Raw genomic sequence first — 14,030 nt, forward strand, 5'->3', positions numbered from 1 at the left:
TATAATTATAAATTAGACCTAATTTTAAATTACTTTCTGTAGTCACTTGGTTGGTGCTAGGTAGATGGTCCTCTCTGGGGACTTCAGAAGGAGAAGTGTCCTGCTGTCTTGGTTCTTGAGATGAAGGACAGAATTTTGGAGATCATTCCCTGAGCAGTGTTCCCCAGCCGGCAGGTATCATTATATTTCTTGTTTATGTGACTCCGGGATGGCTACGTGGAAGGAAGGGAGATCCGTGCTTTTCAGTGACTGTAGGAGGCTCACAATCATTTGATTATTCTGGTGTTTGTCCCCTTCATAAGTGACAGTGACACACCGCTCTACAGTGACAGTTCTCCCCAGGCCACCTACTTCCCGAGGCATGAGCTGCTCTGCGGAGAGCAGCCACCATGGACCAGGCCCTTGGCCCACTTTGATCTCATGGGAGCCATCCCAGACAGCTCTGGAACGGAATTGTCCTGCAAGGCCAGCTCGTTACCGGGTCACGTCGCTGGGACAGGAGCATAGCAGCCCTAGCCTCCTGTGTCAGCACTCACGTTAAAGATAATCTGTCTTCAGGCCTGGTCACAGTGGTGGCGGCTGGAGGGCAGCTAATGGCAGAGCCCATCCAGCCCTGTGTGTGGACGCAGGTGACTTAGCGACAGTTTCAGGGCCGAGGGACGTCCGGAGGCGACAGGCGATGTTTTCATGACACACGTCTACAGTCAGAACATCACCATTTTAAATACTGTGCACACACACTGGACGTTGTTTATATAAAAGCAGGACTAACTAGCGGGACAGGTTTTTACTGTTTTGTTTTTTGAGGATCTTATTTACCCGTTCTGGGTGGGGGGCGGGGGAGGGGCAAGCAGACTCCCTGCTAAGCACGGAGCCGATCTCAGGACCCCAAGATCATGACCTGAGCCAAAACTAAGAGTCATTTACCCGACGGAGCCCCCCAGGGGTTCCGGTGGTCTTAACTGGCAGCCATCATGCACAAGTCACAGTGTTTGAGGTTTACAACTTGACAGTCCATGGCCCTTCCAGAAATAAAGTCCTAAAAGATGTTGCCGGTGGCCAGCCTCTGGTTCATGAGCAGTCTGCTGGACACAGTTGTGATGAAATCTTCCTAGAAACTGTAGTGCATTCGAGTTCTGAAAGCTCCGGGAACAGCGTGGGAACATCCAGAAAGGTCACGGCTCCTCCACATCATGGGTGTGTCCGTCTGCTCATTCTCACGTTCGCTGCTTTGTTCTCCGTCCTCAGCGGCATCATAGGGGAGCGCCTGCCCATTCGGCACTACCTCACGTTTGGGATGCTGGCTAGTGGCGCTTTCACCGCCCTCTTCGGGTTAGGCTATTTCTACAACATCCACAGTTTGGGATTCTACGTGGTAACTCAGGTAAGGGCTGGGTCCGTGGCTTCCCAGGGGCCGGGTGTCTGTGATGAATCAGACTGGGTGTTTGGGCCTCCGGTCTCCATCCCTGCCACGGGAGAAAGCTGCGGGCCGGGCCAGCTCCGTGTCCTGTCTGCCGGCGGGGTCGGCGCTGGCGTCGGAAGGACCCCACCCGCATCGGCACCCGGCATGGGGGACGCAGGAAGCCTGTGAGCTCTTCCTCCCTCACGTGGAAGGCTTTGAGATGTGTCCTGTGGTGCGTTTGACCTCTCGTGTGGGAGGGACGGGAGGTGTGGCTGGCGGAGGAGGAGGGGAGGGCTCCGGGGTTGCAGGCCATCAGCGGGGAGGCAAGGAGAGAACCCCATGGTGCCCCAAGTGGGGGAGAGGCCAGGGCAGGCTCTGCCCATCCCGTGGGGCCGTCCTTCCTGCAGCCCCTGCTCCGGTGCTCCCCACGGCCCCATGGGTGAGTCCCGACCACAATGGAAAATGGCTTGTGAAACTGCAGCTCAGCCTCTGAGGCTCTCCACACAGCCTGGGGGTGCGTCCTGTCATCAAAGCAGATTGTATGTAATTTGCTTTTTCAAGTGTTGCCTCAGGACTTGAAAAGTTTGGTTGTTTTAATTACAACAGTGATTCACACTTCATAGTAAAATGGAGAGTTGGAGGGCGAGAGTGAACAGTTCCCCAGAGTCCCAGCCGTGTTCCTAGAGGGAAGGCAAGCCCGGCTGGCCCCGGGGCCAGACCCACAGTCACTCCGACTCCCTCCCGGAGGGCTGGCCCGCCCAGCGGCAGTGGCGGGGAGGGCGGTCGGCTGGACCTGCCTCCCGTTGTGAACTTCTGCTCGAAGCTCCTGAGACTAAAGCAAACCTGCCGCCCCTCCTGAGCCCCTTGGAGCCTGAGCTTGGAGCACTCTCGAGAAGTGGAGAAATGCTTTTCGCAAGCTCAGGGTCCTGCCTGTGCTCCTTCCAGAGGGTCGGGATACAAGAAGTGAAACGTGTGGTCGGTGAGCTTCCCTGTACGCGCTTAGGCTCACGATTACACACACGTGCCGCGTACGCCGTTTACAACCCATCTTTGGCTCCCGAAGCTCCCATCAGAGAGTGTTTTGCTGCCTTCTTGTGGGAGTCTCTGCTGCGCTCCCAGACGTGCCAGGAACAGGGCGGAGTGAGCTTTCGTGAGCCGGGCCTGAAGACGGGGCGCCCCCTCTTCGGCTGGCGGTGAGCCCCCTTTCCCTCTGCCGCAGATCGTCAACGGACTGGTGCAGACCACCGGCTGGCCCAGCGTCGTCACCTGCCTCAGCAACTGGTTTGGGAAGGGAAGGTGAGCAAAGGAGGCCCCGCTTCCAGCGGCATTTATTCTCTGAGATTCTGATGAAAACCAGACCGCCTCCTTTCTAGGTGATCTTGACATTTACTGCAGAAAAAGCCACTTTTACTAGTGCACTCCGTGAAGGAAGTGCACTCCGCTGGGACTTGGGGTGCTGGATTCAGGAGGGCCTTCCTCCCAGGAGACACGCCCACCTTCCACCCCTCCCCCATTCCGTGTCATGGCTGGGGCGGTCTGTTCTGCGCAGCTGGTCCCCTGCGCTCCATCTTCCCAAGACTCAGAGGCACATGGCAGCGTGGCAGGGTCCTGAGCGGGTCACCCAGCGCCCAGCGGCAGAGCCACACTGAGCCTTGGTGACAGACCGCAGTCCGGATGACACGGTGATATCCGTGTGATGCACAGCGTGGCGGGGCCCAAGGTTAGAAGTGCCTGAAGCCACTAAACACGGCAGGGAAAGCAGAATGAGAGCCCGCAAGCTTTGTTAGGATTCCCCACTTGGCTCCTCCGGTGGGCTCTGTGAATGGCGGATTTCTCAAACAACTGTATATAGATTACGAAGGCACAGATTTCATTCTGGGCCCTTCCAAGAACTCAGGCAGAGGCTTCTTTCGCTCTAAGCGTAGACTCACTAAGCCCTGAGAGAGGCGTGCGAGGATTCCTCCGGAGGTCCGGCGAGAACACTGCTCTGTGCGCGTCTCCTGTGTCCGTCCGTCTGCCTCGGGCAGTGGCATCTGTCGTCCTGCTCATTTCCGTGGGGCCCCTGACACGTCCTGGGCACCGTCTGTCCTGCACCTGCTGGCGCATAACGACTTCTCAGGGTCATTTGTGTTCTGTTGTGTTGCAGGCGGGGTTTGATTATGGGGGTCTGGAATTCGCACACCTCCGTGGGCAACATCTTAGGATCCTTGATCGCCGGCTACTGGGTGTCCACGTGCTGGGGCCTGTCCTTCATCGTCCCCGGGGCCATCGTGGCAGCCATGGGCATCGTGTGCTTTCTCTTTCTCATCGAGCGTAAGTACACGCGGCCTTGGCGGTGACGTCCCGGCGGGGGGTTTGGGGGGCCAAGTGTTAAGGGAAAGGCCCGCGGTGGCCCTGGCTCTCCCCCGGCCGGGTGGACTTCCCTCTTCAGGTATAGATTTCTCCCGTGAGCGCTTTCTCTCTGGCTCTTGCTGCATTTCTGTTGTCTCCTGGTTTCTGGAGCAAGCGATGTGGCAGTTCCTCTCCTGCCCGCCCCCAGCATCGGGCACGCGTGGTTCGCCTGGTGCCAGGAGTCCTGTACATGAGATCTGCCACTTCGCTCACCCCCAGGGCCACAGCGCCCAGCACCTGCTCAGCCGTCTTGTTGCCACAAACGGGCATCTCCCCAGCTCGCCTGCCTTCTGATAGGGTAACTTCATGAAATCACTGCGTGACTGCAGACCCTGTATCCTAATCAGGTGAAGAGTGTTCTGCCAGAAAATCAAATTCTTTGTTCCCTTCTAGGCTCAGTGCCAGACTTCTGATTGAATTGGGTTTGAAATTAATTTTCAAAACGGGAATCTGGCAGGACAAGGACTCCTGGCCATTAGTCCAGTGATAGGAAAGCCGCTTCAGCCGTTCCAGGGCAGGGCGTCTTCTTCTTGGAGCTGGATTGGGCATTTGCTGCTTCGATTTGCCTTAAAGCAAAATAAAATCATAGGCACTAGATGGCGGTTAATCCCAGGTAGGGGTGCTCAGGGGCTCGGTGCTGCCACCCATGCGGGCGTCAGCTTCGGCTCTGCGTTTGGAGCTGCCCAATTCATCCAGGACATTAAGGCGTGTTTTACTCAGCTTCTCGCTTCTCTTTTCTCATTGCTTGCCAGCGTCACCAACCTGTGGCATTTAACTGGAGTGAGTGTCATGGAGTTCCGGGAAAGGTCCCCTGTGTCACCTGTCCTCCAGGCTGGCCCACTAGCACGCGGAGCTCTGTCACGGGGCGTTTCAGCCTGTTCCTTAGGCAGTAGTCACCCGGAGAACAACGCGAGTCCTCTCGGCTCGTGCACAGGGGCCCCTGGGTGTGTCCTGCCCGAGGTCAAGAGTCCACAGTCCCTTTTCTTCTCCTCCTCAGCCAATGAAGGGTTGGTTCCGGGGGCAAGAGGAAGTGCACTGAGGAATGGGGTGTGTGGCCAGAGACGGGAACAGCCGCTGGCCGCCCGGATCTTAGTGCCTGAACCTGGTCAGCCCAGTTCTCCCAGGCCGGACCTCATCCCCTGCTCTGGGCAGGGATCCCAAGACAAGGAAGCTGTGCTTTGTCTTTTGTTCTAAAACGAGAGCCTTCTTCCCACCGGGCCACCCCTCCTGTGGCTTCCGGGGCGGGGGGCAGGGCGGAGAGAGTCCACACGGGGCTCTCCTGGCGCCGCCTTCCCCCCACTTCTTGCTGGGGCCTCCCATTCCATCCAGGGATTGACCTGCGGCCCCTGTCCTATTCCTGTGGTGACCGTGGATCGCTGCTTCTCCACCCTGGCCCGCTGGGGGACAGAAGTGCAATCCTTCACCTTCCCCAGGCCCACCAAGCCTTGAGGCCAGGGGACCGTGCCTGCCAGACTGTCCCGGGAGGCTTGCTGTTACTGGGGTAATAGGCACACACCCTGCTGTAACTTGGCCGGGGTGGGGGACAGGCACACACCCTGCTGTTACTTGCAGGGGGGCGGGCGCACAGACCTGGGCTTGCATCTCCTGCTCCTCGGGTCCTCTGTGACCTGCAGGGTAGGCGGGGTGCTGACCCTGGTGGGAGACTCAGGGCTCCACAGGCAGGGTGAGTGCAGTGGGACTGAGGTCTGGACCCAGAACCTTCCCCCCACCGCCCTCCTGTCCCCTCAACACATTCTCATGGTTGGGGATGGATTCGTGCCAAGAGTGTCTACCTTCAGCCCTTAGTAGTACGTACACTGCAGGTGACACGAGATGTCAGGTGAGCCCCTGTTCCTTCCTCCTTCCCGGACTCCCCACATGGGATCTCCTCCTCCCCAACGTTCCATGGTCTGGAGCACGTTTCTCATTGCACTGGGTCCCCCCAGAGCCCGAGGTCACCCGACGTATCTCTGTCCCCTGGTGCCTGCTCTCCCCCGACATCACCCAGCTGGTCTCCCCAGGATTGGTCCTCCCCGTCCCACCGCCCTTGGCTACCTGCTCTCCTCCCCTGGCTTCTGCTGGGGCTGCTCCCCAGCGCCCGGCTCACGTGGCTCACGGACACCTGACCCCGGCACTTCTCCGCCCTCCCACCAGATGTCCCCTTGCTGTCTTCCTGAGTGCTCCCTCCGGGTGTTGGCATCTACCTACCCTCTTGTATTAAAATCCGAGGTTTACTTTGGTAGTTGTACTGGAGATGAGACACCTTTCAGACTCCCCAAGTAACTAGTGGGCACGTGCCCTGTGGCCTTCCTCGTCATCAGGAGGACATTCTCGGGGGACAGGCGGCCACCATGTAACAGGAGTTTTGCTGTGTCCCAGGCGCAGGGCCAGGCTTAGGGCGGCTATTATTTGGCAGATTTCCAGGGAAAAGTCTTGAGGCTCAGGGGCTGTAGGTGACCTGTCCAAGGTCACACACTAAGCGGTGAAGTTGGGGTTGGGGGTACCTGCTCGCCCATTCAGACTTTCTCCCTCGGTCCCTGGGATGTGTTCTTACAGACTCAATTTTAAAAAAAATATTTTTTCATTTAGATGATAATTTAAAAAAAACTTTGTGTCTTATAAACACTGCTTTTTCTTGTAGAGACAATACGTGTTTGAAAGACATTTTCCTGCAGTGAGCTATGTAGGTGCTTCTGAAGTCTGTTTCTCAAACCTGGGTTCCGTAGAACCCCGGGAGTTGAACATTATTCCCCGGAACCACGGGAACTCTTTCCTTCAAAGGAAGTGGCACACATCCGGGTCTCCTCGGCCACCGTCGTTCTACTGCGTGGGCCTCCCCTGCTGATTAAGTGGGCGACTGGCCATTTCTCATAAGACACGCGCTGGCCCACCCGTGGTCCGTCTTCCCTCCCTCGCCGTGCGTATGCCACAGGCCCCCGCCTCCTGCCCTCCTTTCTCTGCAGGCCCGAGCGTCCGTGGGAGAAGAGGTGGACGCACCCCGGGTATTCCAGGCCCTTCTCTTTCCTGCCCCTGATGAGGCCCCCCAACGGGAGCCATGAGGAGGTCCCCAGCGCTCGTGCCCCCATCACTGTGGCGTGTGCACCAGACCGCACCTCTCAGCCGGGGGACCTCATCACCGCAGTACAGCCCCTGACCCCCAAGTAGGACCCTCTGCTCAGACATCACACTGTCTGGGGAAGTGCCCTTCCCCCGCCACACACCCGCCGGCTCCCTGCAGCCCTGGTCTGGAGGGGCTTCTCTGCACAGGAACTTCCCTCTGGAGGCCGCCGGCCTCACGATAGGAGGCATCTCTGTAGGCTTCTGACGTCACCTCGTGCTGGGACCCCGGGCACCCATGCACGAGTGTCTGAGCACAGAGACCCCGGTGTGTAGGGTCAGCACGCCCGGCTCTTCCTGCCCGCTCAGGCCCCAGCCAGGCCCCAGCCAGGCTGGTGGAGTTCCAGAAAAGTGGTTTTACCAAAAGTTACAAAAAGACCCGGATTCAGGGCTTGGGGAGGGGCAGGGCTGTTGGAGGCTGCCGCCTGGTTTCTGAAGAAGGGCATCTGCTTCCCCGGCTCCTCGTGGCCGTGGGTCTGGCTGTCGATTCTGTGACTTCGCATGTGTCCTTCCTTCTTTGCATTTAGGTAAAAAGTGTTCAGTTCTTATCAAGATAGCTGTTTTGTTTTGTTCCCACTAATTTGTATTTGTAATTAATCCCGTAACGTGGAACAGCCCATCACGCATGGTACAGGTCCCCCACTGCGCACGCCCTCACGGTTCCTCCCGATCCTTGTCCTTCGGGCTATCTGCGGCTTGTCACTGTGCTACACACACGCTATGCTTGTTTTCACTTGTCCCGTGTGAAATCTTTCCCGTCGTGCAAAGCCGTTTTCACACGCGCGACGGTTTGCCTTTGCCAAAGCTCCCCCACCCCACCCTGCGTGTGTCACGGGGACGGAAGGACAGGGGTGCGGGCGGGACACAGGCGGGCTGCTGGCTCGGGCCTTGTCCTTTTCTTCAGCTGCTCCTCATTTGGTCAAGTCGCAGGTGGGGTCTTGCTCTGCTGTGACTTCTTGGGTAGTGGGAACGCCCAGCCCTGGGTTCACCGCTGTTCCCGTTTGGTCTTGCAGATCCGAAGGACATCGCCTGCTTCTCGTCCCTGGCGGTGGTAAGGACCTGCTTCACTACTTTTTTTTTTTTTTTTTTTTTTTTTTTAGGATTTTCTTTATTAGAGACCGAGAAAGAGAGCACAGCAGGGGGAGAAGCAGACTCCCCGCTGAGCAGGGAGACCAGTGCAGGGCTCCATCCCAGGACCCTGGGATCATGACCTGAGCCGAAGGCCGAATCTTACGGCTGAGCCCCCCAGGAGATACACTTTTCCCCTCCCTCATACAGCGCTCTTTCTTGGGCTTCCAGACCCCATGCCCCACCACCCTAGCTGGCCCCGCACAGAGGGCTTTGCTGGCCCCTCGCCTATGCCAGACCCCCAGAGGCGCAAGTCCCCATCTGTGCCCTCCCCGCCAGGGATCTGCACAGGCCCTGGTGGTCAGCGCCTCCCCCCAGCAGGGCCATCCCCTGAGCGCCACAGTCACACAGGCCCCTGCCCCCTGCCATCCCTGCAGGGGCCTCCGGGGGGCTCAGAGGGGCCACAGCTAGGGTCATCTCCCCACTTCACTCCATGAGCTTGCTGGGCTCCACATTCCCTGTCTCGGTCAGGGAAGCCCTGTCCTCACTGTGGGCAGGCTGGATCCTCGGGATTCCTAAACACGTGTTCCACCGCTCTGGCCCGTGGCCCTGGCATCTCTCCTCGAGCTCTGCAAGTAGTTCCCCTTTGCTCCTGCAAAAGCCGTGCTTCACACGTCACCTGGGAATATTTTTTTTTTTAAGATTTTATTTATTTATCTATTTTTAATTTTATTTACTTGACAGAAATCACAGGTAGGCAGAGAGGCAGGCAGAGAGAGAGAGAGGGAAGCAGGCTCCCCACTGAGCAGAGAACCCGATGTGGGGCTTGATCCCAGGACCCTGAGGCCATGAGACCATGAGACCGTGACCTGAGCCGAAGGCAGAGGCTTTAACCCACTGAGCCACCCAGGCGCCCCAACCTGGGAAGATTTCTTTGCAGCAGGAGTCAGAGCAGGTCGCTGACTTGATTGACTTGATTGACAGCCTCCTGTGGCTCCCCGTTTGCTCACCACCAGTGCCTCCTGGTGGCAGCCGGTACCTTCCTAAGCAGATATAAAAACTCAATTTTGAAAGTCACTGCCTTCGAACAACAGGCGAAATTTTACAACATTTTAAAGCCCATTTTCCTTCCACGAGCATGGATTTCAGAGTTTATACGGATCTGGGTTTTGTTGTGCTGAGAGTTAACCCTTACAGCTGGCCCGGCAGCGCCGTCCGAGGTGCCCAGCCGAGGGAGGGGCCACACGCGTCTCCTGCGCGCACTGACCCTGCCTTCTGAACCGTCTACTGACCCAGGGGGACCTTGGTTCCTCTCTCACCAGAGGAGAATGTCTCCCAGTATTGTTTCTACAGGCTTTTCCTTTCAAGGTCGTTTAAAAACATCAAAACCGTGAGGGAAAGTGAAGTTGACACAGTCGGCCCCGAGACCTCATAGCCGGTCCTCGGTCATTGTTCCCGAGAGGACCCTCTTCTCGCTTTCTTTTATCTGAGGGTCTAGAGCCCCCAGTTAGGCCTTTGTTTTGTTTTATTTGTTTATTTGAGGGAGATTGAGAACAGGAGCACGAGGCTAGAGGGAGAGGGCACGAGAGAGTCCCCCAGATGCCCAGCACGGCGCCCAACGCAGGACTGGATCCCATGCCCCCCAGCTCGTGACCTGAGAGTTGGTCCCTCGACCGACTGAGCCCCTCAGGCCCCTCAGCCCTGTGTTTTATTTTAATCCTGCGTCTTACTGGCCCTTGGCAGCTGTTCTGAGAGGCTCGTGCGGAGCGCCCTTCCTACCCTGCGGTCAGGTGAGGCGTCTGGCTGTTGCGTCCGTAATTGCTAAGTGTGCTTTTCTGTCCCCGCAGCCGAAGGGCTGTGAGAACGGCACGCACAGGTTCCGACTGCAGAAGCAGATCTTCACGGACGACAAGAACAAGCCCCTGGTGAGTCGGACCAGCCTCCGCTGCTTCGCAGAGGTCAGAGCCCAGCCGCGGTGACAAACTTAGGTCTCGTATTTCTCCTGTAAGACCCGCGTTTGCCTTGTGCAGTTTCTTTGGACTTGAAGTCTGTCATCAGCCTGAAAGCAGCACACTTGGTCCACGACCGTGGGCAGCATTCAGCGTCCCAGGCACGCCCTAGGTCAGGCCGCGCCTGGAGTGTCAGCCACAGGGTCCCCCCTGTCCTGTGGACTCCCATTCTGGGGGGCCGGTGTGGGGTACAGACGGGAAGCCAGCAGGTTCCCGCAGCAGCTAAATGCCAGGCAGGGAGCCCCGGGGGGCGGGGCGCGAGCAGGCCCTGGTTCCGGCCCAGTCTTGGGAGCCGTCCCTAAGCAGGGGGCATGGATAGCACGGGGCGTGGACAGCAGGGGGCCTGGACAGCAGGGGGCGTGGATAGCAGGGGGCATGGACAGCGCTTTGAAGGAGGAGGGGTTGGTTTGCACCGACCTGGGCCAGGGGTTCAGGAGCTGGACAGGGAGGCCTGGGAATGGGACGTGGGCCCAAGAGGTCATGAAGAGAGTCATCTCCCAGGCCTCCGCCCTGACACTCCCATGTTCCAGAGGGGGAAACTGAGGCAGAGTGCTCAGGGACCTGCCCGGTCCTGCTCAGAAAGGAGGCCTGGAGGCAGCACGGCAGGCCCCTTGGCTTTCAGGGTCCTTCCGACCAGTCCTTCCTGGGGCTCTGCCGCACAGCCCTGAGCCACGGGGACACTCAGACTCAGCTTTACACACTGAAATTACAAGCTCTTTTCTTTTTAAATCAAACATCTTAAAGGATAAATGTACCAAATGGGCTTCTTAATTTTTTTTTTCTTTACTGCCTACAGAAACTTATTTGTGGTGGTTGAAATAACAGGAAAGAGAAAAATGATGTCTTATACCTCTTAGTTCTTGGAATTTAGGGAAATTCAACTGAAGTGCTCTAATCTCTCTACTCAATGCTCAGTGTGCATTTTAAAAAGTTGGGTGTCTTAGTTTGGGCTGTTGTAACAAGAATACCATAGACTGTGCGACGTAAACAACACACATGTCCTTCTGGAGGCGGGAAGTCCCAGATCTAGGCGCGGGCGGGTCTGGGGTCTGGCAAGGCCCACTTCCTGGCCGGCCGCCTTCTCCGGGATGCTCGAGAGAGCCCAGCGGGGACACAAACTCTGGGGGCCTCTTCTTACAAGGCACGGACCCTGTCCTGAGGGCTCCGCCCACCGCAGTGGGGCTCGGGGTTCCACTCAGGAGCTTCGGAGGGACACAAGTACCGGGTCCACGGCGTCAGGTGTTAATCGATGTCTGACAGCTGTAAGTCCTGCTCGTTACTGAAGACTGACTTCTCCGTGAGGCGAGCCCCCGGGCCCTGTGTTGGGGCGCTGTAATGACCAGTAAAGCCGGACGCATACTTCCGGTGTCACTTCCCTCTGCCCTTTCCTGCTTCTGCTGCCAAAGCCTGTTGACTAACGTGTCACCGAGGGGCCCGGGCAGGCCTTGTTTCTCCGGGTCTGGCTATACCACGGGCCGACCCTGTCGTGCCCACGACCACACAGATTTTGGTCCCTTGTCTCTTACATGGCAGGAAGGGCTAAGGTGCTGGAGGGGGCTGGACCCCATGAGGGTCACCAGCCAGGATGCCCCCCAAGCTCGACTGGACACCCTGGTGTCCCCTTTCCCAGAATGCCCCGGCTCAGATCCCCTGGGCTCGGAGTTACGCGTCACCCACCCCCTCATCACCGCCACTCTGTGCCCGGCGGGACGCTGACTGCCTTCCTGGCGGCTTGTGTGAGGAAAGGGGCCAGTGCGGAAGCAAGGAGGAGCGAAGAGGAAGGGGCTCCGCGTCACGGAGCCAGGAGGACCCGCTTCTGTCCTTCGGGTCTTTACGATGGCCTCGTGGTGGTCGAGATTTGTCACCTTGTAGTCACGTGTCATTGCCCAGCCTTGGCTTCTCTGAGGAGCCTTCTGACGGGCTGTGGCTCAGCGGACACTTACGAGCATCGAGTGGGTGTCTCAGTGCTAAAGGTGCCTTCCACGTGGCACGCCAGTGGGAGCCATGAGTCTGGGGGATGCCCTCCCGGCACAGTGTGGCTGCGGGCCCCTCTGGGCACGGCATGGGCTTCTCACGTGAACATCAGCGTGTTATTATACGCTTCTCCCCCCGCTGTGTCTCCATGTGTGTCTGTTTTAATCTCAGGGAGCCCCGTTGCTCTCTGATTCCGAAGCCTAGGAGTGGGGCCCCGTGGCTGAAGAGGCCCCGCCCCCTGCCGAGGGCACCACAGGTGCCGTGAAACCCTGCAGGGCCCTTGGTGCGCAGCTTCCCATGTCCTGGTCGGCCCAGGGGGTCTCCGGCTCTGTAAAGAGGCAACTCTGCACCCCTGGTTTAGTTTGGAAAACCCACCGTGACTTCCCAGTTCCCCTCTGCGCCCTCCAGACACGCAGAGGACCGGAATTTGGTAGTGGGGGCCTTTCCAGCAAAGGCCGAGCTTGCTTAGATAAAGACCAGAAGTGCTGGATCTGGATCTGGCTTTCCGCCAGCCCGGCGAGTGGCCCAGAAGTGCTTTCCAGAACCGGGAAGGGGCAGGTGGGTCTCAGCGTGCAGTGCCTGCTCCAGGCTAGAGGCTCTCTTCTGTCAGCTGGGCAGGAGCTCTTCACTGTCTGTCCTCTGTGTGTCTGCTTGCATGCCGTCCCCTGGAGAGCCTGCTTAGTGTTCACGAGCACCTGTCCTAGCCTGAAACCACAGAAACCCCGAGGAGAGCACCGGCAGTAGCATCTCTGCCCTCGGGCCTGGCAGCGTCTTTGTAGATATGTCTCCTGAGGCGAGGGAAATAAAACCAGAAATCAAGTGTTGGGATCTCTCAAAATAAGCTCCTGCACAGTGAAGGAAACAACCAAAGAGGAGAAGAGACTCGCAAATGACAAATCTGATAAAGGGTGAGTCTGCAAAACCCGTGAAGAACTTAGCTCAACACCACAAAACATACAGTCCTATCGAGAGCAGGCAGAAGACATGAACGGACATTTCTCCAAAGAAGACACCCAGACAGCCAACAGACACACTCTCGTCATCAGGGAAATGCAAATCCAGACCACCTGAGAGCCCACCTCACACCCGCCAGGATGACGAAAACCGACAACACGAGAAACGACTGGTGCTGGCGAGGACGCGGAGAGAGGGGGGCCTCGCGCTGCTGCCGGGAATGCGGGCTGGCGCAGCCGCTCTGGGAAACCGCGCGGAGGGTCCTCAGAGAGTTAAAAATGGAACGACCCTGGGACCCAGCCAGCGCACTTCTAGGTATTTACCCAAAAAATACGAAAACACTAATTCAAAGGTTACAGGGCCCCCGTGTTTACAGCAGCTTTATCTACGGTAGCCAAGATGCGGAAGCAGCCAAGTGTCCACTGACTGATGGATGGGGACGGGAGAAGTAGGGTGTGTGTGTGTGCGCGTGCGCGTGCGTGCGCGCGTGTGTGTAGGAATATTACTCAGCCATAAAAAGAATGAAATTCCCCTATTTACCCCAACATGGATGGAGCTAGAGAGTATTATGCTGAGCAAAATAGAGAAAGACAAATACCGTATGATCTCACTCCTGTGGAATTAGAAGAGTAAAGGGGAAGAAAAGACAAACCAGGAAACAGATTCTTAACTCTGGAGAACACACGGATGGGCCCCAGAGGGGAGGTCGACCGGGCGATGGGGGAAGAGGTAGGGATGAAGGAGCGCCCCGGGGTGGTGAGCACTGGGGCCGTGTGGCGGTGACGAACCACTGTGTTGTACACCGGAAACTGTAGGCAACTGTACGGGAATTAACATAAAAAAGTACCTTATTGAAATAGTATCGTAACTGTTGATAGCTACACATGGTACCAACTGGACTGGAAGCAATGAATCTGGAAGTGGTTCTTCCTGTAATTGGTCTGGAAGTTTTTTTCCTATAGTTCATACATGTCCTAATTTAGACTCTTCATTCATTTGCAAGTTTGCTAGAATAACATCTTTTATTCAGTGACACAATCTAGTAAGATTTGTAGAATCTCATGGGTGTGGGGACAGTACTCATGAAACCAATGAAAGCACACGTTGACCGGTTT

The 14,030-nt window shown here is 57.3% G+C and overlaps 1 protein-coding gene across 7 annotated transcripts in view; it reads left to right on the top strand.

Moving 5' to 3' along the window:
• Positions 1–14,030, top strand: part of SLC37A1 (solute carrier family 37 member 1) — a 70,043-nt gene that overhangs the window by 35,874 nt on the left and 20,139 nt on the right. For 6 of the 7 annotated variants that reach the window (XM_059164804.1, XM_059164805.1, XM_059164806.1 and 3 more), the window contains 5 exons: positions 1,249–1,384; positions 2,622–2,698; positions 3,549–3,715; positions 7,924–7,961; positions 9,826–9,936. In XM_059164804.1, the coding sequence (XP_059020787.1) occupies positions 1,249–1,384; positions 2,622–2,698; positions 3,549–3,715; positions 7,924–7,961; positions 9,826–9,936 (529 nt within the window). The remainder of the gene's footprint in view (positions 1–1,248; positions 1,385–2,621; positions 2,699–3,548; positions 3,716–7,923; positions 7,962–9,825; positions 9,937–14,030) is intronic. The other variant, XM_059164807.1, reaches the window with a different exon arrangement.

This window comes from Mustela lutreola, chromosome 2 (genome assembly GCF_030435805.1).
Source record: "Mustela lutreola isolate mMusLut2 chromosome 2, mMusLut2.pri, whole genome shotgun sequence".
NCBI classification, from domain to species: domain Eukaryota; kingdom Metazoa; phylum Chordata; class Mammalia; order Carnivora; family Mustelidae; genus Mustela; species Mustela lutreola.